The sequence below is a fragment of the Saimiri boliviensis genome, chromosome 3 (assembly GCF_048565385.1).
Source record: "Saimiri boliviensis isolate mSaiBol1 chromosome 3, mSaiBol1.pri, whole genome shotgun sequence".
NCBI classification, from domain to species: Eukaryota; Metazoa; Chordata; class Mammalia; order Primates; family Cebidae; genus Saimiri; species Saimiri boliviensis.
The window spans coordinates 23,531,393-23,552,268 of record NC_133451.1 but is presented as its reverse complement, the minus strand read 5'-3'; the positions used below and the strand labels follow the sequence as shown (position 1 = coordinate 23,552,268).

Genomic DNA, 20,876 nt, shown 5'->3' with positions numbered 1-20,876 from the left:
ACTTGTCCATCATTAGAGTTACTGCTGTCTGCTAGGCACACTATTTGAAAACAGGACTGTGTTACTCCTCCACAGGCCTGTATACTAAGCATTTTTACCAAAGGAAGTGACTACTCAATAAATGTTTTATTTTTTAAACATCTTCTGGATAAATTGATTGCATTTTGTGGGCATATCATGTTATTGATGGAAATTTTTTCATTAAACAGTAACAGAGTAATAGTGCTCAGAACGTTGAGTTTTGAAAGTGCAGGTTTCTTTTCAGGCAGAATCCTTGTCTGTCTAGCATGTAAAAAGCAAGGAACAAAGTCAATCTGATGGAACTGAAATTATCTTAAATTAGGAGGAGTAGGGATTATATAAGCTGTTTGTGTTACACATAAACTTTTTCATGTTATTTTCAGTCTCTCAGATGACAAATTAGAATGTCTGAAAGCACCTTACGGTTCAGGATGATGAATTCTCTATTGTAGCAGCATGATTTATGGTTATCAGTATTTCTTTGTTTATTTTGGAATTAACCGTGAGTTTTGGATACTTCTGTTGCTTCACAAGTTTGTGCTTGGCTGAAGAAAGACTCTTATGTTACTTCAATTCCAATAGGTCTACAATCCTCGAATCAGAGTTGAGTCCCTTTTGGTGACAGCTATTAGTAAAGCTTCAGCTCAACAAAGGGCTGGTCGAGCTGGACGTACAAGACCTGGAAAATGCTTCAGACTTTACACAGAGAAAGCTTATAAAACAGAAATGCAGGTATGGGGTATTGCTGTTTCCTGCCTATATGTTGAAAAAGTTAAGTTGAATTTCTTACCAAAAGAAAATTGGCTTTATTTACTTAATCTTGCCCATTAGGATCAAAAGCCCCTTAGCTTTTCCAGGCGTGAAATGTATGGTGTAATCAACTTAGATAGTTTTACACCCCCTTATTCGAGGGTTATACATTCCAAGACCTGCAGTGAATGCCTGACACCTAGAATGTGCTGAACCTTACGTATACTATGTATAATTATCTTTCTTTACAATATTACTTATAGAAGATGCATTCTTATCTTAGATCTTAACAATCTTTTCAGCATGTGGTTTTTTTTTTCTTTCCTTGCTAGGTTTCAACTTTTTTTCTTTTACACTTTGTATTTTTCATTGAAGGAAGCACTTTAGGGCTTCTCTTTGGCATATCCAAATTGCCAGCATCACTGTTCTTGCACTTTGGGGCCATTATTAAGTAAAAAGGGTTACTTGAGCACAAGCACTTTGTTACTGCAAAAGTTGATCTAATAACAGATGGTTGCTAAGTGACAAATGGGTGTATAGTATATATAGCAGTACTACTCAGAATGGTGCCCAATTTACAATTGATGAATTGTTTACGTTTCTGGAATCTTTAAAATCTTTATGTTGATAGTGGTTAACTGAAACCATGGAAATTGAAACCATAGATAAGTGAAGACTATATCCAAATTTCTTTCTGCAGTTCTGAGTTTTATGGACAGTAGCAAGCACTTTGAATGCTATAAAGATAGTTGGAGAAAAATGATTTCTCTCTAGTCTGATCTTACAAGTATTTATCTCTCATGAGACAGTAATGTAGAATTAATACCAAAACAGATAGCTCAGGAGGCAGTGAACAGATTTTTGTTTTCTGGAACAAAGAGACTGAGGCATGTTTTACATAACAAAAAAAAATTTTGTTTTTTGCTAGGATAACACCTATCCTGAGATTTTGCGTTCCAATTTAGGATCAGTTGTGTTACAATTGAAGAAACTTGGTATTGACGATTTGGTACATTTTGATTTTATGGATCCCCCAGGTATGACTTATCAAAATATTTTTTATCAGATCTTTTAACCAAAATTGACTCTTAGTGTTTTTCTGCAGCATATTTAGTATATGTATTAAATACATTTTGCGTTTTCTATCCAGTATGCATCAAGATAAGTCTTATGTGATAGCATCAAAACTAAAAAAGTGACAGTTATATGAGCACTTTTTTATTCTTCAAAAGTTATTCTGGCGGGGGTTAGGTAAATTGAATTATCCTCTGGGCATGAAAATGTGAGAATTAAACTTCCTGATTTTTCTTTGGGAAAAAAGCGTTTGATAAACACATTGATGAATTAGCAATTATTTAATATATTTCGGAAGAAGACAGTTTTGCCTACAGAAAAATTTTGCAGTGTTTCTATGATTCATTGTTTGGTGGATGTGTATAATTGAATAGGATGACAATTTGAGTTTGAGGTTGGTCCACTGTAGAATGAAAAATGAGATTGCTTATAATAGTTTGTACTTTGTCATATTTTTGCTTGCTTAAGGCACTGTGCCTAATAGATTGTTTTTTCCCCAGCTCCTGAAACTCTGATGAGAGCCCTAGAACTTTTGAATTATCTGGCTGCTTTAAATGATGATGGAGATCTGACTGAATTGGGATCCATGATGGCAGAATTTCCTCTAGATCCACAGCTCGCAAAAATGGTTATTGCAAGTTGTGACTACAACTGTTCTAATGAGGTCCTATCTATTACTGCTATGTTGTCAGGTAATAGAGGGAAAGGAACCCAAAAAAGCCCAGCTCTTCAAAGTTTGGGTGGACTTCACTTTTGTTTTTGTTTTTTAATTTTTAGTATGATAGCGGATTTTATAGATGGTTTTAAGGAATTAATTTTGTTTCCTAAATACCTTGTAAACAGCTTCGTAATAACTAGTACTTACAAAAGTAAAATAAGTCATTGTGCACAAAAGATAGTAAAATGTTGGCTCTCTTGAGTGCTAATAAAAATTGCAGTAAGTTTGAGCGCAGTTGTAACTGAATTCTTTGGTTAAAGGTCCATCACTGCTATCTTTATGAGGTGGTTTTTTTTTTTATAATTTTTTTTTTTTAACTGCAAGTACAAGAACAACTTAGCTCTAGTACTTGGCTCTATTAAATGTACCTGTGACAAAGTTAAAGCTATACATTAAGTTGAGCCTTTTCTTTATATGTACTCCAATGGCAGCCAAACATGAATTTCAAACTTGATATCTAGTAAATACAAATAGTAATGTCTACTTTTAGGCTTAAAATCTAATCTGATAATGATACTTTTACAATGGTAGAAAAACACTTGGTAAAAGAAACATACCTAATAGATAAAATTGCTAATTTTGTGAAATTGGACCATTAAGCTGAGGAAATAATGTTGTTTTTAGTAACAATAAAGTATAATCCACAAAAGAATAGTAACTTGGAAATTAGATTTCCCTAAAGGAGAAATACTGATAAGAAACAAATGAAAAGCTATTCTTACAGCTAAAAATAGAAAACAGGTTTTTACTGATGATCAAAATATTCTCTGCTACTAGTTACAGTACTGGAGAGAACTGACTTCCTTTTGCTGAGTGGTTTATTGATCTTAATGCTGCAAATATTTCAAAATATTCTGTGGAATTAAAGGATAAATTGAAAAAAATTTAAATATGAAATTGTGGCTTAGTTTAGATATATGGTATATTCTAATGGTGTATATTTTTTATTTAAGAAGTAGCTAAAATGTTTTCTTGCAGAGTTATGACTGATCAGACTCAGAGCAGATGGGCAGGGCAGTATTGAGTCACTTTAATTAAATTGTAGCTTCATTTGCGGAGGTGGTGGTAGGTTGTTGTCTGCCTTTCTTATATGTTGTTTTATAGATTCTCCCAGTTGTACTTCTCCCAAGATTTTAGTTTTTAGAGAAAGTGTGGGGCAGGAACTAATGGATTATGTATGTATTTGTCTATCTGCCTAGTTTTGATTTCTCTAGGTTCTCTTATCAGATACACTATATGATTACCGTTGTTTGAGTTTAGAATATTAGCTCTTTTAAAAGTTTGTCATTGTGATGCAGTTGTAATCTTCCAACTACATCTCAGTTTTATTTGTAATAAATAAAACTTTTTAATTTATTACAAATAAAAATTAGCCTAATCAGGAGAATGAGCATTTATGTGCAGCAGTGTAAATGGACTGTTTTTAAACAGTTCATTTGTAGGAAAAGTGTTGAACTCAGAGGTGAGGAAGAAGTCATGGAACGAAAACAGTTTGCTGAGCTTGTAATGCTTTTGACATTCAAATAATTGCTGAAGTTTTGAAGTCCTGATACTAACAGTGCAAATCTAGAGGCCTTTCAGAGCACTACTTACTCCTACTTAACTCTAGTGGCCAGTTCACATTAACAGTCACAGCTGTGAGAAGTTTGTGTACTTTTATGAGTTACCTTGCTTTAATAATATTAAGCAAGAGTTTTAATATTTATTATGATCATGTTTTGTTGTCACTATTTGGCTATTTTGGCATCTTTTTAAAGGGGAAACTGTATGGGAAAGAGTAATATGATACTGTATTTTATCTTGTTGTCAATTATTCCCATTATCTTCTATCTGAACTGATAATTTATGAATTTTTTCATTGAAAAGGTTTTAAGAGCTTTTAAAATGTGTTGAAAAAGTCCCAAGCTGTTAAGTTTTTTAATTTTTATATTGCTTTTATAACTATGGAATTGCTAAACTGAATTAAGGAAAGTTGTATTTCAAAAAATGTAGTACATGCTTTGTAACAATTTAAAGTTTTATGTGAATTAATATTGAGGCTCTAAACAAATAACTGTAGTTACATATTTTGATGACCCTTGATATGACTGTTTCAGACTAATTGTCAACTTTTGAAATATTGGACTTTGCTTTATATTGAGGTTTTGATTCAAATAAGTTTGTTTTTGTTTTTTTTTTTTTAATTTGGGACTTTATTTTCTAGTCCTTTTGTTAAAATGCTGAAACGATAGGCTGAATATCCCAGCCTTTTTGAATTTTCTTAATTCAAAGGCGGTTTAACCTTCCACCACTACTGCTATCATCAAACTCCCAAGAATTCTTGATATTTTTATGTTTACATATGCTTCTGCTCACCGGTGCTAATAGTGATACCCAACAGTTGGTAATAACCACAGTATTAGGGAAAAAATTCTGATAGAAATATGGCAGTAGACTGGTTTCAAAGTTGTCGTTAGCTCTGCAGTGGGCAAGTATAGCTTCCTAACTTTCATAGCCATTCAGTGGATTTAGTGGATGGCCTTTTGAAAAATTACAGTTAGCTGAAAGGCAATTTACACCGTTGTCCTGGTTATTGGTAGAGCTATCAGCACTGGTTTTTTAAAATAAGTTGAGCTTTTTAGTATCCCGATGGCCTTCAGAATAGCTGTTTTGATGCCTACTTTTAGATCTAGTTAAAATAATCAGGTACTCTGTAGCTTTGAACCCTCTTGTCTTACAGATGTGGTTAGGTGTTGATGTACCAAATCAAGGTAGTAAACAGTCCAAGATGCAGTTGGAGGCCATCCTGCCCTGCCCTATGCTCTGTGAACTGACCTAGCTAGGCCTTGTTCCTCTATCTGTGAATGCGTGACTCATCGATATGGGCGTTTGTGTTGGGCCCATACCAACCTTGTTTAGTCCCACAGTGTTTTGTTCGCCCCACGGAGGCCAAGAAAGCCGCAGATGAGGCCAAGATGAGATTTGCCCACATAGATGGAGATCATCTGACGCTGCTGAACGTCTACCATGCTTTTAAACAAAGTAAGTGTAAATTTGATTGGAGATACTCTTTTGTCTAAATGTCATTTGCAGTGTATAAGATGTTTCTTCATCCTACTTTCATTTATTATCCATGACAACTTACATTAGAAACCCAGAGGTACTTTAGAAAAACTCCAGACTAGCATTTAAAATAGAAATTGCCAATCTTTTTCAAAGCTGTTTATGCTTATAATCTGGATAAAGCACCAATTGTAGAAAAACTGAAAAATACAGTGATGAAAATGAAAGACTTACATGACGTTTACCACTAACATACAAGTTTTTATATCCTTTTATTTTTATACATTTTACATTTTTAAGAATAGTTTTATAGTGCTTTTACAATCATTACTCTAACATTTTTACTAATAAAGAACTTTTTACACCAAAATAAGACTAATAGGAAAAATGGACAAGTATGAGTGATGGTTCTCAGGCTACAAGCGGTCTGTAAACATGATATGGAAAAGTGCAGATCTACTGTTAGCCCAAGAAATGCGTTTTTATTGATAATGACACGCATTACCATTTTCTCACCTATAAAATTTGCAAATATTAAAAATATTCCTTAGTTGTATGGGAATGGGATTTGTTGTGGTCTTTATGCAAAGTAGATTTTATGTTACCAGGAACTTTAGCAACTTTATACTCTTTGACCCAGAAATAATTTAGAAAGTTATCTTTTGGTGGTCTGTGGACCCTGATTTGATTAAGAATTTCATCCCAGAATTAATTTATGATGGTTAAAAAAATTGGCTGCCTAAATGCCCACTGGTAGAAAAATTGCGAGTTGTGCTGTAGACATATGAAGTAATTGTCCTGGCTTTTATCAGAGAATTTTTAGCGACCTGGAAAAATTTGGCAATGACTTTTAAATGAGGAAACATAATAACAATGAAGTTTTTGCTAGCTGCTATTGTTGAAACGTACCATTTACAAAAATTGAGAGGAAGACTTAATAAATTTAAAGGAGAAAAATAGAGATGGAATGCTACTGGATCTGACAGAGTGTTTTGTTTTGTAACTGATAGTCCTACATCATCACCCTGTGCCAAAAATGTGGAATTCCCAGTCACTAAGTTTGTGGTTTCTTCTCATGAGAACTTGGTTTCCTAATTTATAAAGTTGACATTCCAATTTTGTACGTCTGGTTTTATTTGTAGCTCATTTTTATTATCTCATAAAAATCTCATTTGTACTGTGAAAATGGAGCCTGTTGACTTTGGCACATTTCTATAGGGGTGATGGTGAATTTATTTGTCTTGGGGTCCAGAAGTGCTAGAGGGCCAGAGTATGCACCGGAACTAGCATCTAACTTGCTTTACGTCTGTTTCTTACTCGAGAACCCTGATATGAGTTGAATAGAATTGATGACTAGCAGAGAGAAAAAGAATGGAGCCCTTCTCTGCCCTGCCTAAAAAACTTGAGGCAGATAGGGGAATTAAGGGAAATGTGGTTAAGAAACAAAAGGCTGAAGACCAGCACGTGGTTTACTTTAGAACATTTATTTAATCTTTCTTATATCCAAATACTGGTATTACCTAGTGTTAAACACTGATTCCTGGTTAGATTTACTCAAAAAATCTACCGTATTCCTCTTGTATGCGAAACATGACCTATTAAAAGACCATGGTGTTAACTGCTGTAAGAGGGAAGACCTTGAGAAGGAACCAGATTCACAGTCAGAGGGAATGTACTAAGTTAGAGTGGTGTTATCCACTCATTAGATGTGTGATCTACTTCTGATAAATACAAACTACAATCAAAATTCAACTAATAAAATAGAAAAGTGGACGCCGGGCGCGGTGGCTCAAGCCTGTAATCCCAGCACTTTGGGAGGCCGAGGCGGGTGGATCACGAGGTCGAGAGATTGAGACCATCCTGGTCAACATGGTGAAACCCCATCTCTACTAAAAGTGCAAAAAATTAGCTGGGCATGGTTGCACGTGCCTGTAATCCCAGCTACTCAGGAGGCTGAGGCAGGAGAATTGCCTGAACCCAGGAGGCGGAGGTTGCAGTGAGCCGAGATCGCGCCATTGCACTCCAGCCTGGGTAACAAGAGCGAAACTCCGTCTCAAAAAAAAAAAAAAAAAAAAGAAAAGTGGACAAGTACAAAATGATGGTTTTCAGGCTGCAAGTGGTCTATAAACAAGAGGTAGAAAATTTCAAGTCTACTGTTCGCCCAAGAAGTGCATTATTAGTGAGAGCTAATAACCATGAACTCTCACTGTCAGAGTGACGGTTAGTCATTGGTGGCTTTTAGGAGTTTGCAGTGTGATGACTTGGTATAACTGTCTCCGTTAGTCAAAGGTGAGGATTTAGCCTTTAATCACTGATTGCTACCTTTTTCAAATAAGGGGAGCTCTTTACAAAAAAAGAAAAAAAAAGCAAAAAACTTTGCCACATCCCCACACATTATTATTTTGATATCTTATATCCATATATATGGATGTGAAAATATTTGAAAATTTTTTACTAGTGCTTTTTAAATAGTTGTATGTTGTTAATTGAAACAGTAAGTATATCCGAAAACATGTTTCAGATACTGGTCAAGATGCTTTACATTAGAGACAGTAGTTACATAGTGAAGCTAAAATGTCATGTTGATTAAAATGTCTTACACTCTTTATGTAAATAACCCTTTGAAATCCAAAACTAGATTTAAGTTATTTTATAATACCTTAATCTATCGAGGGAGGGGAAATTTGTCTCTAAAAATTAGACAAATGGTTTGGCTTTAGATCTTAAGGGTGGTTTACTGTATTGGTGAGAGAAACAGCTAGAATTACATTAACAAAATGTTCTCAGTTTTAGATTTGTCTTTCTCATTATCAAATCATTTCCCACAAGTTTAGAAATACAGTAGAACCATCAAATGTTAGTTATTACTCATTGTTCTTATCAGATAACTTAGAATTACCTTTTTTTCATCGGTAGTACATGAATTCTAAAAATGGAGAACCACACAAAAAAGCTACATGTCAAACCATAGTCTGCAAATCAACAGCCCTTTCAAAAATTTTCTTTTTTATTGTCCAGCTTGGGAATTTTCCTGTCTTTTAGCTTGTTACAAAGCATCAGCATAAGCAAAATTACCTCTAAAGTGTGCTGTTTTATCTCCCAAAGATACTCAGTGCTTTGGTTTAAATGTCAGTAGCTTCAGAGGGGTACCTTTTATTTCTTATCCCAGATGGGTTAATTAATGGGTTTTCTAATATGTTATTGTATTCTTAAATTCAAAGATCTATTTCCTACCCCCACCCCACCCACTCTTATTTCTGAAATGGGGATGCATTTTGTGATGGGAAACATTTACTTATGTATTTGTTATGTGTCTAAAAAACATTAAGGCAAAGTTACGCACTATAACTGGTAGAATCCTAGAACCAAAGAGAGAAGAACATGCGGAAGATAAGCATACATCACAGTAGCAAAAGAAGGATCAACAGTTTAAATTTTTGTTTTCCGTCTCCCATTTCGCAATAACCGTCTTAGTTTTATTTATCAAAGGTCCTCTGAAACAAATAAAGCAGTTGTTTGCCGTGACTATCTTTGGCACATAAAAGATGTCACTGTAAAATTTTTCTTCATGATACTGTAGGTTAAGTTCTTTAAGTCAGCAACACTACCCTAGTTGGAAGCTTATTAGGGATTCATCAATGAAAAAATACTACCCTTTTGATAATACATGTAGTGAAATTACTTGAAGTGCTTAGACTTAGGTCTTGTTTATTAAACATGAGTAGAGATTACAGGCATCCTTGTAAACTTCCTTCTGTTTCAAACCTTGTTCATGAATTGCTGAGAGGCATGTGTGTCGCAATGAAACTGGCCTCTTTAGGTTTGGGGTGCTCTTGCTCAGACATAAAGAACAATACACTACAGTCATTTGAAGTTCATTTTTATAACTTTTGTATTTGTTATCTTAATATAAAGCTGTAATTTCATTGAAAATGAACAGGCCGTGACTTTTTTTTTTTTTTTTTTTTTTTTTTTTTGAGACGGAGTTTCACCCTTGTTGCCCAGGCAGAAGTGTAGTGTACGATCTCGGCTCACTGCAGCCTTCGCCTCCTGGGTTCAAGCAATTCTCCTGCCTCAGCCTCCTCTTTAAGTTGCTAGGGTGACAGGCATGCGCCACCACAACTGGCTAATTTTGTATTTTCAATAGAGACAGGGTTTCTCCATGTTGGTCAGGCTGGTCTTGAACTCCCAACCTCCTGTGATCCACCTGCCTCAGCTTCCCAAAGTGCTGGAATTACAGGCATGAGCCACTACCACCTGGCTGAACAGGCCATGACTTTTAGCAAATTCTCCCAGCCTTCCCTCATCTAATAGACCACCTTTTGGAAACAACTAGGTAGCTGATAATGGGCAAAATAATTCACTAACAACAGTTAACTCAAAATCATTGTTTTGGCATCCAAATCCAAAAGCCTTGTCACTGTTTTCTGATGTTGAATCACACTACAGAGTTTTGAGAAAGTTGGTAATATTACAGTTCATTTCAAGAAAATGTGGGTAAATCTCCTTTCTGGTTTATTTAGCTTATTCTTCGTAACAGTTTTTTTTTAATTAGAAAATATTCCTGTGTGGATGATTCATGGTCCCCTCTTTTCTCCCTGCCTTCCACCTTTTAGATCATGAATCGGTTCAGTGGTGTTATGACAACTTCATTAACTACAGGTCCCTGATGTCCGCAGACAACGTACGCCAGCAGCTATCTCGAATTATGGACAGATTTAATTTGCCTCGTCGAAGTACCGACTTTACAAGCAGGGACTATTATATTAATATAAGAAAAGCTTTGGTTACTGGGTATTTTATGCAGGTATGTAGATAATACAGGAATGAATAATTGAATATTCACATGACACTTTGATTTCTATTATAGTCCTTTGAATCCACTCAAAAGCAAAAGTGAGTTTATGCATGCTCATAAAAATTAATCTTAAATGTTGTTACATCTAGTTTCTTTGAATGAATTAATATACTAAGAAATTTTAAGTATTTAATGAGTAACAAGTTAATGCACTAAATGGCTAAGGTAGTAGTCTAGTTGTACAGGAATCTGTTTTAGAATTATTAATAGAGCCTTTGTTATACAAAATGGAAACTTTGGCTACTTTCAGATGAGATTAGGCACGCGTTTTTTTCTGGAATGTGAATATTGATCAGTGCATTAAAGTTTCTCTGAATCTACGTCTTAATTGGAAATACGTTGTCATAACAGAGTACTAAAAGGAAGCAATTGTCTGAGAGGATCCAAAAGTACATACAGTTGGCTTTAGTCTATAGAAACGAAGCACCTCCAAATTCAAATATTCAAATACATGGATTTAATTTACAGTCCTCTACTGAGTGAAAATTGATAATTATGACCAAGACCCTGACATACTACAAACACCAAAAATGTCTGTTGAGTTAAGCAATAAAGATGAAACATAATTTAAAAGGTTTTATTTAAGTGTGCTGTATTAACAGCTATAATAACAAAAGTTGTCAAGTAGATATTGCAAACAATTGTTTTAAGGTGTTTAAAAGATAAGAGAAACTTTGAGAAAAACACTAGAAAATTTTGTGGTGATAAAATTGAAAACAAATAGTTCATCATTTGACTTGGGATAGGTCTCTTCTGTTTCTTTCCTGTTTGTTCATTCTCTCTTTGGCTATATCTGTTAAGGAAGATACGGCTTACCTTAAGGCCAGATGGGCTCAGTAGCTAGAATATGACCCTAAAGACACTTAAGTTTCAGAGTCAGAAATCAAAGGAGATTGATGAGATGTCTGTATTTGAATCTAAGTAATAGAATGTTTATTGTGGCATCTTATTATATAATACCTTTGGCTTATTAGAGTTTGGTGACTAATAGGTGTGAACATTTCTTTCTCGAAACTCTTAACTATATTCTTAGTATTTATTTTATATGTACTAGCTTCTTTTTGACATGTTCTTTTCTTTTGGGGGGAAGAGGGTGCAGTAGGGTAGGGGAGGCAGGGTCTCACTCTGCCTCCCAGGCTGGAGTGCAGTGACTTCATCTCAGCTCACTGCTACCTCAGCTCACTGAACCTCCCAGGTTCAGGTGATTTTCCTGCCTCAGCCTGCCTAGTGGCTGGGATTACAGGCACCCACCACCAAGCCCAGCTAATTCTTGTATTTTTAGTAGAGATGAGGTTTTACCACGTTGGCCAGGCTGGTCTCGAACTCCTGACCTCAGATGATCTGCCTGCCTTAGCTTCCCAAAGTGCTGGTATTACAGGCATGAGCCACCGCACCCAGCTTTAGTTTTCTACCTTAGACATGCATTTTCTGGTAATTGTTTATCTACTCATAGATGGCACCCTGTGCTGAAGAGCCTGCTCTAGATGGTCTAAGGCAGGAAAGATCAGATAGTAAACGTTGAGCTCTGTGGACCCATGAGATCCCTGTCAAAACTACCTGACACTGCCTGCCCTTGGAGCATGATAGCAGCTATAGACAAATGGGCATGTGTGTGTTCTAATAAGACTTTGCTTGTGGACCCTGAAGTTTGAATTTTACATACTGTTCATGCTTCATTAAATTTTTTCATTTGATTTTTTTTTTCTTTTTAATTTTTTAAAGATGTGTAAGTTACTTTGAATTCACAGACCTTACAAATAGAGGCTATGAATTGGATTTGGCCCACAGGCAGCAATTTGTTTATTTCTGCTTTTATCAGGCAGTGGTAAATAAGTATAGCTATAGAATGAAAAGGTAGGCCTGCCTTTCCTAATTATATAGGTAGCTTTACAATTAGCACATCATAATCGTTGTGTTAATGATATGCTGGATTTTGGTTTCAGGTGGCACATTTGGAACGAACGGGGCATTACTTAACTGTGAAAGATAACCAGGTGGTTCAGTTGCATCCCTCTACTGTTCTTGACCACAAACCTGAATGGGTGCTTTATAATGAGTTTGTTCTAACAACAAAGAATTACATCCGGACATGTACAGATATCAAGCCAGAATGGTAAGTACACCTTTTGTTCTAATAGTTTTTTGTTAATATTTTGCTCAAAATGGAACATGACTGTTGGTCATGACTAGAGCTGTGGCCTTGCGCTCACTTGTTAAGGATGTGTATTTCAGTGTGTAGGTATGAGGGAATTGACTGGATGTATTGTTAGTCTTTCATACCCTTCCTTTGTTAAGTGGACAGTGGAATTGTTGATATTTATGGACAGGATTTGAAGCCAAATGTAAAGTTACATATGAAGAGCATGAAAATTTTCTTTAGGGGCCAGGCATGGTGGCTCATGCCTATAATCTCAGGACTTGGGGAGGCCAGGGTAGGAGGATCACTTGAAGCCAGGAGTTCAAGACCAGCCTGTACAACATAGCAAGACCCCCATCTCTACAAAAAAAGACATAGATGTGTACAAAAATCAGCTGAGCATGGTGGTGCTGCACACCTATAGTCCAGCTACTGGGGAGGCTGAGGCAGGAGGATTGCTTGAGCCCAGGACTTTAAAGTTGCAGTGAGCTGTGATCATGCCATTGTATTCTAGGCTGGATGACAGAGTGAAACTCTGTCTCTTAAAAATATTTTTTAAAAAGATAAAAAAAAAAAAAAAAATTTAGAGTTTTTTTGGAGCCATTCTCTTGCTATTGTGATTATCTCAAGTCAGTACTGTTTCTTGTTTGCAGAAGTCAGCTTTGTTTTTAGACATTTTATTTGTCCCATTACAATTAGCTCTCAACTATTTATTATTTATATATTGGTTTTTAGGAACTGTGCAGGCGTAAAAATAACAGCTCTTTGTGTTTTAACATACTAGCTTTGACAAGATGTAGTCAGAACGGATTGCTTTATTTTAAGCAAAGTAACCTCCACATGGTTTTGTTGTTGTTGTTGTTTTATTTATGCCAGAATCTATTCTGCAACCTGTTAGGAAATGTCGGCCAAGAGTAGTGGGACTGAAACTCTAGGTGCTGTCACTGCTTTTATATTGTACAGCTGCTTTCTTACACAGATTTGGGACTTCTGACAAACTGTGTAGGACATTACCATTTTATCTTAAATGCTTTGTTGAGAAAAAAATTGCATAGCTAACCTTTATAAAAGATTCCAGTCAAGTGTATTTTGGGGGTATATAGAGTTATATTTATAGTTATCAAAGCACTGCAAAAACATTGAAAATGAGAAGATCTAGTCATTTGAATACCATGATGTTCTCTACACAGAACCTGTCTTATTACTTTATCCTTGAAGAGGCAAGTTAAAATAGTGTGCCAGAGTAAAGAAATCAGTGACTTTATATGTTATCTTTACGTTAATGTATCCTGAGGTTCTTTTTTTTAAAGTTTATGGTAAGTCCAACATCAGAAAATTTACATCTTACTAAACAAAATACTTGACACATTTCTAAAAGTGCTTTTTATAAGGATTAGTTAATTGTATTTTTATGAGACTTGAATTCATAGATTTGCCTTGGTTCTGTATATTAATGAATAATGCCTATCGTGTTAACAACTCCAGAACTTTAATTAAATGTTAATTTGGTAATTTTCCCCCCTTTCTAAACAGGTTGGTGAAAATTGCCCCTCAATATTATGACATGAGCAATTTTCCACAGTGTGAAGCAAAGAGACAGTTGGACCGCATCATTGCCAAACTTCAATCCAAGGAATATTCACAGTACTGAATTCAGTGCTTAGAACTGAAGCTATTCAGAGGACAGCTTTAAAAGATGAATGAACTCAAAAGTTCAAGTTGTGCTCTTCACGTTGGTTCGATAATGGCCTTTATTTGAAAGCTTTTTAATTTTTCTTTACAGTAAATATTCCATTCTGATTTCATAAATTAAACATTTATGCCTCCCTTTTGTGTTGACACTGTAGCTCATACTGGAAAAGTCGATCAATGTTTTGCAGTTTATTGAAAGTAGTTCTATATATAACAATGTTATAAGCATTTCTTTAGAAATGGTTGAAAATGCTTCTAAAATGTGATTATCGACCATGGTATGCATGATCGTTGTAATTGTTGACATTCCTTTTAGAAGTTGTGAAATGTTACAACTTGTGCTTATGTAGACACAATCTTCTGTCTCAGTACAGAGGCACTGACTTCAATAAAGTCTATTTATACTAATTTTGGCCAAAGCCCTTTGGTATCTTTGTTCTGGTCTCTTAAGTATAGCTGTTTTTCTTTTCAAGTGTGGAGCTTTTTTATTATTATAATTATACTATTACTGCATATTTAGTGTCTTTCCACAGGAATACTCCTTAGGAAAAGTAGCTGTTAAAGCAGTATTTCTAAGAGCATGGCTTAGTGCTTTGTTAATCAGGATGTGATCCATTTAAATGGGGTAAAGTGTGTGTAGTGATCATTTGAAATTGGACCCCAAAAGACAGAATAATGAAAGGAAAGCACTCTTTCATAGAGTTCCTTTCATAAGGCTCATAATTTATCATCTTAACTTCATTTTTGTCAGGTGTTTTTATTATACTTAGATAGGCATTTTTAGGACTGTAGCCTCTCAAACATGTTTATTAGTTATCAGGTAAGAGGGAATCATATTTTAGGTCTCAGTCAGTTTTACAAAATTATTAGTGATAGAAGTTTTATGCAGTATATGAAATAATTTGTATAGTGTGTTAAAATGTACATTTGACCTTCCATTTTCTATACAGACAGTAGACAAGTTGAAAACTTGTCCACTTTCATTTTGGAATGAAAATTGAGGTGTTTTTTTGTGGCCCATAAAAAATTTTTTAAATAAATCTATTATTTTCACGTGGAGACTAAATACCGTACTCATTAATGTCTGGACTTCCCTCTTCTTCCCCTTCTCCCTTTAAAAGATTTTGAATGTTAAAGGAAATACATAGGTGTGTGTCTGGCATTTAAATATACTTTGTAACAGTTTCTAGCATGTGACTTAGGGAGTTGGGCAAGTTAACTCTCTGAAACTACTAGTATACTTTTTAGTGTAGGTGGGTTTTACTGAATGATGCCTAGTGGCTTGAAAAAGGTTATGTGCTTTGTACAAGTGCCTCATTTTGTTCCCATGGAATAATTTACATGGTACAATAATACTTCAGGTTACATTTAAATATTGGTTAGATATTCATGCAACATTAAGCACTGGCAGCATTATCTGCCAGAATCTCTTAAAGTTATGTTGAAAAAGTCTAAGCACTTGGTCAGACTGTTCTCACTGAAAATGGCAGCTTGTACCAGAGGAATATGTTGCCTGTTAATTGAAGCTGCAAGTGTAGTTTGTTGTGTATTTTTATAATCTGAGCATCCAACTTTAAGTAGGTCTCAGTGTGGTGTAAGGTCTCAGTGTGGTGTAATGTATTATTTAATCTTGGGCTGTGTAAAATGTGAAGTTAGACCATTAGGTTTTCTTACAGAGAAACTGCTAAGTGTTAGAGTTTCAGATATCTAGAACACAGTTTGGTATTTGGCAGAGCTTCTAGGAATAATGGATGTGCGTTGAGAGTGGCCACGTAGAAACAGCAAGCTGAGCTTTTAGCATGACGTCTATCCCCCACCATCTCCTGTTGTTCTAGGCTGGCTACATCTGACCAAAGCTGAAGATGCTTAGTATTGATGTTATTGACAAAGTTGTGGCTTTAAAAAATGGTCTTCTCTCAACCTCCTTATCTTATAGATTTGGCAGCTGAACACCAAAGTTGTTCCCTTTGTTCACATACAGTTATAACTATCAAATAATTTACTTGTGCTATAGAACAAGAAAATTAAATTTTAAAATTTCCTCCAATAATCTTTAGAAGTTTTTTGGAGATTACCTAAAGAGGTCACCTTCCATATCTCAACTTGGAATAGGTGAACTGCTTGTTGTGAATATGGTGTAAGGAAAGAAGGCCATCAGCAAGTAGAACCATTGACCCTGCAAGTGTTCAGGAAATTAACACAATCTTGTGAGAAGTGGGACAAGATGAAAGATGTCCTACAATAAACCAATTTAGCCAGAATCCAAAAGTACTTGATATACTCAAGTTTTTTATATGGCATAGGACTTAGTTCTAGAATTTTAGGTTTATAAGGTACTCCCATACACTTAGAAGTAATTTTAATGGCTATCTTCCATAACCAGAAACATTTAAGAAAAATAATTCATTGCCTTTGAAGGCTGTCTGCTAGCTCTTAGAAATGCTAAACTGAAGCTCTTTCTGTGTAACTGCTACCTGGTTCTAATTTTCCCTTCTGGAACATAGTTAAATTAGGCAGTTTGTTCTGCAACTCAGTGGCCATTTAGATATTTGGAGTTAACTGTCATCTTCCCTTATTCTTAATTTAGGCTGAATAACCTGTTTTTTTTCCCCCTCAACATTCCTCTTTAACACGGTTTCCAGATACCCTGAACATTCCTGGTTAACCTCTGTCAAGTGTTCTCTGGATTGCAGTCAGTGCTATGGTCTAAGCTGGATAGACCACAGTTGAACTTGGTATTTCCCAGAGGACCAGGCCTACCATCACTTCTGTTACTGCAGCTTCAGATTACATTAACTTTTCAAACAACCACAGCATACTTTTGATTCATATTAATCTTCATACAAATTTAAGGTACCTAATTATTACTTGAGAATTTTGATCTTTGTGATTCAGGGCTGAGAAGAGACCTTGACAGACCTTGGGTCATGTTAATCTTTGGAGACTTCAGCCCACATGTTCAAATGTATCCAGAGCTCATTAATGACATTTTAAAAAATTAAAGGCAGGATAGGAATATCTTAATTATAAATGTTTTCTTTTTTTTTTTTTTTTTGAGACGGAGTTTCGCTCTTGTTACCCAGGCTGGAGTGCAATGGCACGATCTCGGCTCACCGCAACCTCCGCCTCCTGGGTTCAAGCAATTCTCCTGCCTCAGCCTCCCGAGTAGCTGGGATTACAGGCACGTGCCACCATTAATTATAAATGTTTTCTAACAGTCTCAGAATTCTTGTAGTAAGAAACCTACACATGTCAAATGCAGTTCTTATCATTGTTACATTTAAAAATGAAGTTGACAGATTTAGTAAATACTTGTATATAAACATTAATTTGAATTTTGCAATTTCTTTTAATACTAGAGAATGTGATGGGGTTGTTTTCTGGATTTGGGCATTTTTAGTAGTCCCTGATAAATGGGCTATAAGGATTTCTTAAATGATTAACAGCATTTCAGAGCAAAAGTCATAGTTCAGACACAGTTTTTAAAGTTCTGCTTTATTGAGGTATAATTAACATGAACTATACCTTTTTAGATCTATAGTTTGGTAAAGTTTAAAGAATGTTTGCAGTTGTGTAATTGTCACCACAATCAGTACAGAACATTTTTATCACCCCAGAAAGCTCCCTATATCTCTCTGTAGCTAATACCCTTCCTCATATTTCAAGTGTTTGGCAACTTGGAATCATATTATCTGTAGTGTTTTGCGTCTGGATTCTCTCATTTGGCATAATCCTCTCAAAGAGTCATCTATTTGACATATATCAGTGAGTTTTTTATTGCTGAGTAGTATACCATATTTATGCGTTTTCCAGTTGTTCGAAAGTCAGCTTTTTCTAGCTTTTGGCTTTATGAAGCTATTTGCATATAAATTTTCATATGGGCATGGATAGTTTTTTTCACTTAGGTAAATAACTAGGAATAAAGGTTGCTGGGTTGTGATAAATGTATGTTAACCTTTTGTGGGAAAGTGCTAGTTTTTCAGAATGCTGTATCATTTTGCTCCTCCGCCATCAGCATATAGGTGTTTTGATTGCCCTGTATCCTTGCCAACATTTCATAATTATTTATTTTATTTTAAACTTTAGTCATTTTGGTAGGTGTATAGTTGTACCTTATGGTTTCAGTTTGCGTTTCTCTAATGACTAATCAGTAATGTTGTGGAATATCTTTTCATGTCCCTATTTGCCGTTTATCTCTCTTAGATGAAGTGACTGGTCATAACTTTTGCCCTTTTTATAATTTGTTTTATTGTTGAGTTTGAGTTCTTTGTGCATACCATATCTAACTTTTTTATGAGATGATGTGTTTTGCAAATGTTTCTCTAACCTGTTAGCTTGTACTGTCATTTCCATAAGAGTTTCTTTGAAGAGTAGAACTCTTTAAAATATTGATGCAGCCCAATATTTGGTTTTTGTTTGTTTCTTAAATTGTTTAATGGTTTGTGCTTTTTGGTCAGGGTCAGTTTTGGTGGTATGCTAAGAGGACAACAAAGCAGTCTGGTTTGAATGGAGCATGATCTAGTTACATAAAGACAGAGGAGACTGAATTTAGGTTGGGGTTGAGTTGTGGAGGAACTTGAAGGTTAGCCTAGGCATGCATCTGAGTTCAATATAGAGGATAGATTGCCAGAAGAGGGTTCAGTGAAGTCATTTAGAAAAAATGCTACACAATAACCCAGGTAATGAGATTGAACCAGAACAGAAGAATCAGAATGAAAGGGGCGGAGATGAAGTGATTGTATAAAGCAAAAGAGTGATCAGAGATAGCTCATGTAGGATATATAAGATGTATAACTTGGGATGCCAGTCATGAATCTAGGCTGCAGATCAATTTGAGGTCCTAGTTGCTGCTGAGAGAGAAAAAAATGATAGAGATTACAAGCACAGAAACTTTAATAAGAGAGTGGGAGGAGTGAAGGAGCAGCCAGAAAGTAAAATCGTTTGTTTAGATAGTATAGTTTTCATACTGCAGAGAGGTATGTGGTGGATGGTAACTCTGAATCCTGAAAGCTATGGGAATTGGTAGCTGCTAAAGGCAGCTTATGTGGGTTTAAAGTAGAGGATACAAGCAGGTAGTCAAAAGGGCCAGATGCAGCCTGCCCTCATATGATCCTCATGGAGTGTTTCAAAGAAATAGAGCACCTTTCTGTACAAATAGATCCACATAAAAGTTTTTGAAATATTCATAAGTCTGGCAAGGGCGGGCCTACCTGAAGTTTCTCCTGACACACTATAATTGGCTGCTTTGCAGATAGGCATGTATTCTTCAGTTGCCAGAACCCCTTGCATGCCTTCATTTAGTCTACCTGCCCATCCTGTAGGCATTGTTGGGTAAGAAAGGGTTTTGAAGTGGGAAACACTTGCAAAGACTACTTTTAACACAGTTTCAGGGGCAGTATTGAGACCAAGAGGAGAGAAACTTCAAGAGACCACCTTGACATTGTAGGCAAAACCTGTAACTTGTGTCACAAGAGAGGCTGGGGTAATGGCCACTGTTGAACTGGAGTTTAGGTCAAACTTAGTGATGTTAGCCTTAAAAATAGAGATTTTCACAAACCAGGATGAAGATAGAAGGGAAAGTTACAAGGGACTTGAACTCAAATTGAGCTTCTCTTATTTTGGCACAGAAGAATGTATCTGTTAATCTGTTAAGGCTTAAGAGAGGGAGTAATGTGTGTAACTATGGAAGTCGTTTGTGAGTAAGCAAGAGATGGTCAGAGATGCCTTCAATCATGGACATAAGATCCTATGATTTCGATGATGAATTTATGCTAGCCTGAGAACTGAAGTGGAATGCTACTCCTGGTTGAGTATACCCTGCTATACTCATGGGTATAGCAGGGATGTAGAAAAGTGGTAAAGTCTTTAAGATCTTGTCCGTTAAAGAATCATCAGGTGGGGTAAACGATTAAAGGTCATTACTTAGAGTTTAATGCATTCAGTATGTTTAGATTTGCATGGCAGTTGTACCCATAAACTCATCAAGAACCAGTGGATTTTCTGTATGTCTTGTTCTGTGGTTTCTGGTTAGTAGCATTCTATACTCAATAATAAACATGAAGACTTCACTGAGAGGCGTCTTCATTTCAGCTCATAGATTTGCAATTTATGTAAAGAATTGTAAGGCAGTTTAAAGTAGAAAAGTTGGGTCAGCCAAATCTGAGGTAAGTTTAAGGCATGCTATCAGTTTGAGGGAATGAGTTACTTAAAACCATGGAAATTCATTGTCATGATTACAGAGGTGTGTGGTTTTTTTAATTTTAGATTATGTTGAAAAGCACAATTGCTGAGATGCTGGGAAATACTTCAACTGTGCCACTAGCACCATTGGCTTTAGCAGAGAACCTAGTACTGCATTTTTATTTTTATTTATTTTTTATTTTATTTTATTTTTTTGGGGGGGGAGACAGGTTCTCACTTTGTCACTTAGGCTGGAGTGTAGTGGTACAATCTTAGCTCACTGTCACCTCTGCCTTCCAGGTTCTAACAAGCCAAGTGCTTCAGCCTCCTGAGTAGCTGGGATTACAGGCACCCACCAGCACGCCCAGCTAATTTTTATATTTTTAGTAGAGGTAGGATTTTAC

The 20,876-nt window shown here is 35.7% G+C and overlaps 1 protein-coding gene across 1 annotated transcript in view; it reads left to right on the top strand.

Annotated features, from left to right (window-relative positions):
- Positions 1–14,700, top strand: part of DHX15 (DEAH-box helicase 15) — a 55,375-nt gene extending 40,675 nt beyond the window's left edge. The window contains exons 8-14 of the mRNA XM_003927483.4: positions 604–753; positions 1,700–1,808; positions 2,346–2,537; positions 5,462–5,584; positions 10,222–10,412; positions 12,407–12,576; positions 14,134–14,700. Of these exons, the coding sequence (XP_003927532.1) occupies positions 604–753; positions 1,700–1,808; positions 2,346–2,537; positions 5,462–5,584; positions 10,222–10,412; positions 12,407–12,576; positions 14,134–14,251 (1,053 nt within the window). The 3' untranslated portion in view covers positions 14,252–14,700. The remainder of the gene's footprint in view (positions 1–603; positions 754–1,699; positions 1,809–2,345; positions 2,538–5,461; positions 5,585–10,221; positions 10,413–12,406; positions 12,577–14,133) is intronic.
- Positions 14,701–20,876: the final 6,176 nt, after the last annotated feature.